Source organism: Scylla paramamosain, chromosome 46 (assembly GCF_035594125.1).
Source record: "Scylla paramamosain isolate STU-SP2022 chromosome 46, ASM3559412v1, whole genome shotgun sequence".
Classification (NCBI taxonomy): Eukaryota; Metazoa; Arthropoda; class Malacostraca; order Decapoda; family Portunidae; genus Scylla; species Scylla paramamosain.
Genome location: NC_087196.1, coordinates 4,435,905 through 4,438,357, shown reverse-complemented (window position 1 = coordinate 4,438,357; position 2,453 = coordinate 4,435,905). Strand labels below are relative to the sequence as shown.

The 2,453-nt window shown below is 45.8% G+C and overlaps 1 protein-coding gene across 1 annotated transcript in view; it reads left to right on the top strand.

Moving 5' to 3' along the window:
* LOC135094762 (phosphoserine phosphatase-like) overlaps positions 1 to 2,453 on the top strand; it is a 7,037-nt gene extending 4,584 nt beyond the window's left edge. The window contains exons 6-7 of the mRNA XM_063995120.1: positions 191 to 352; positions 1,810 to 2,453. Of these exons, the coding sequence (XP_063851190.1) occupies positions 191 to 352; positions 1,810 to 1,910 (263 nt within the window). The 3' untranslated portion in view covers positions 1,911 to 2,453. The remainder of the gene's footprint in view (positions 1 to 190; positions 353 to 1,809) is intronic.

Here is a 2,453-nt window from a genome sequence, read left to right as displayed (position 1 = left end):
GTTTTTAAAGGTGTTTTTATTATCTTAGATGGTTTAACAGTGTGTAGTGGAAGTTGATGGGGCTTTCACATGTGTTTTTGTGGTTTTAATGGAAGTTATTAAGCTTTTCTAGAATATTCCCTTGGTTCCAGACAATTTAACATTCTCTATCAGACATTACTGACACTTCCACCTCCTGTCGAACCCCCAGGTGACTATGGGGGCTTTGACGAGAGCCAGCTGACGAGCAGGACGGGCGGCAAGGCAGAGGTTGTGTCCTATCTGAAGCAGCAGGAGGGGTACACACGTCTGGTTATGGTAGGGGATGGTATCACTGACCTAGAGGCCTATCCCCCTGCTGACACCTTTGTGGGTATGTGTTGGGAGGTTGTGGGAGAGGCTAGGAGTGTGTGTGTGTGTGTGTGTGTGTGTGTGTGTGTGTGTGTGTTTTGGAAGTGTTTCAGGGACTGTGATGGTGTGTGGGGCATCTGGGAGTGTTCTAAAGGTGTGAGGGTGTGTGGCTGTGTTTCAGAGTGTGTGGATGTGTCTAAAAAGTGTGTTATGAGTGTGTTTGTGGGTTTTTAGGTTATCGTTTCGTAGCTAAACAATATTTTTTTTTCATTTTTAGTGAGTTTCTGAAGTGTTGTGGTGTGTGGGAGGCTGTGTGGGAGGCTGTGTGGGAGAGATTGGGGAGTGTGTGATGTGAAACTAATCTTCATATGTTTTGTGTGTAAATCTCTCATTCATATCATTTGAAATACCTGACTGTGTGTGTGTGTGTGTGTGTGTGTGTGTGTGTGTGTGTGTGTGTGTGTGTGTGTGTGTGTGTGTGTGTGAAGCATGTTTGCATAGATAAGATTAACAAGCTGCATATAATATTTTGTGTATGTGTTTCATGTGTGTGTGTTTCATGTGTGTGTGTGTGTGTGTGTGTGTTTCAGTGCCCCTATCTCATGTTACATCACAACCATACTCTATTTGCAAGCAGAATATTATATACAAGTGATTAAATCTCAACACCAGACCTCTTTTGTCATGTCCCCTATACCACTCGAAGACCCCCACCAGACCCCCTCTTAGTCACCAGTGTCATGTCCCCTGTATTACTTGAAGACCTCCACGTGACCCCCTCTTAGTCACCAGTGTCATGTCCCCTGTATTACTTGAAGACCTCCACGTGACCCCCTCTTAGTCACCAGTGTCATGTCCCCTGTATTACTTGAAGACCTCCACGTGACCCCCTCTTAGTCACCAGTGTCATGTCCCCTGTATTACTTGAAGACCTCCACGTGACCCCCTCTTAGTCACCAGTGTCATGTCCCCTGTATTACTTGAAGACCTCCACGTGACCCCCTCTTAGTCACCAGTGTCATGTCCCCTGTATTACTTGAAGACCTCCACGTGACCCCCTCTTAGTCACCAGTGTCATGTCCCCTGTATTACTTGAAGACCTCCACGTGACCCCCTCTTAGTCACCAGTGTCATGTCCCCTGTATTACTTGAAGACCTCCACGTGACCCCTCTTAGTCACCAGTGTCATGTCCCCTGTATTACTTGAAGACCTCCACGTGACCCCCTCTTAGTCACCAGTGTCATGTCCCCTGTATTACTTGAAGACCTCCACGTGACCCCCTCTTAGTCACCAGTGTCATGTCCCCTGTATTACTTGAAGACCTCCACATGACCCCCTCTTAGTCACCCCTGTCATGTCCCCTGTACCACTCGAAGACTCCCACCAAATCCCCTCTTAGTCACCCCTGTCACATCCCCTGTACCACTCGAAGACTCCCACCAGACCCCTCTTAGTGACCCCTGTGCCTTTCTCCCCAGGATTTGGCGGCAATGCAGTGCGGGAGGTAGTGAAGGAAAAGGCCCCTTGGTTTGTCAATGACTTTGGAACCCTTATTAGTGAGCTGCAGAAGGAAGACTAGCAGAAGAGGAAGCCAGTGCCAGATTGAGCACTGGAGAAGACTTGACCTGGATGTCTTAGCGATGTCTTATGGTGTCTCTCTGCCTGCCTGATTGTGTGTGTGTGTGTGTGTGTGTGTGTTGCATATTCTGTCTACTTCTTGTTTATTTTGATTATTTTGATGTTTTTTCTCTGTTTTTCTTTGTATTTGTGTTGATTTTGGTGGAAAGAATGTGTTTAAACTTCTAATTTTTATTTTTTTGTGTTTATTTGCTTGAATTAATTTTTTGCAAGAATGGACATGTTTATTATTGTAATTACTTATATTTTGATCTATTTTTTTTTTGTTTAATTTTGAAGAAAGACCTTTATTATGTAGCACAGGACAGCTGCAGTGTTACCTGGTCAGTGTGAATGCCCTCCCCCTCCACACACACACGCACACGCACATGCACACACACACACACACACACACACACACACACACACACACACACACACACACACACACACACACACACACACACACACACACACACACACACACACACACACACACACACAC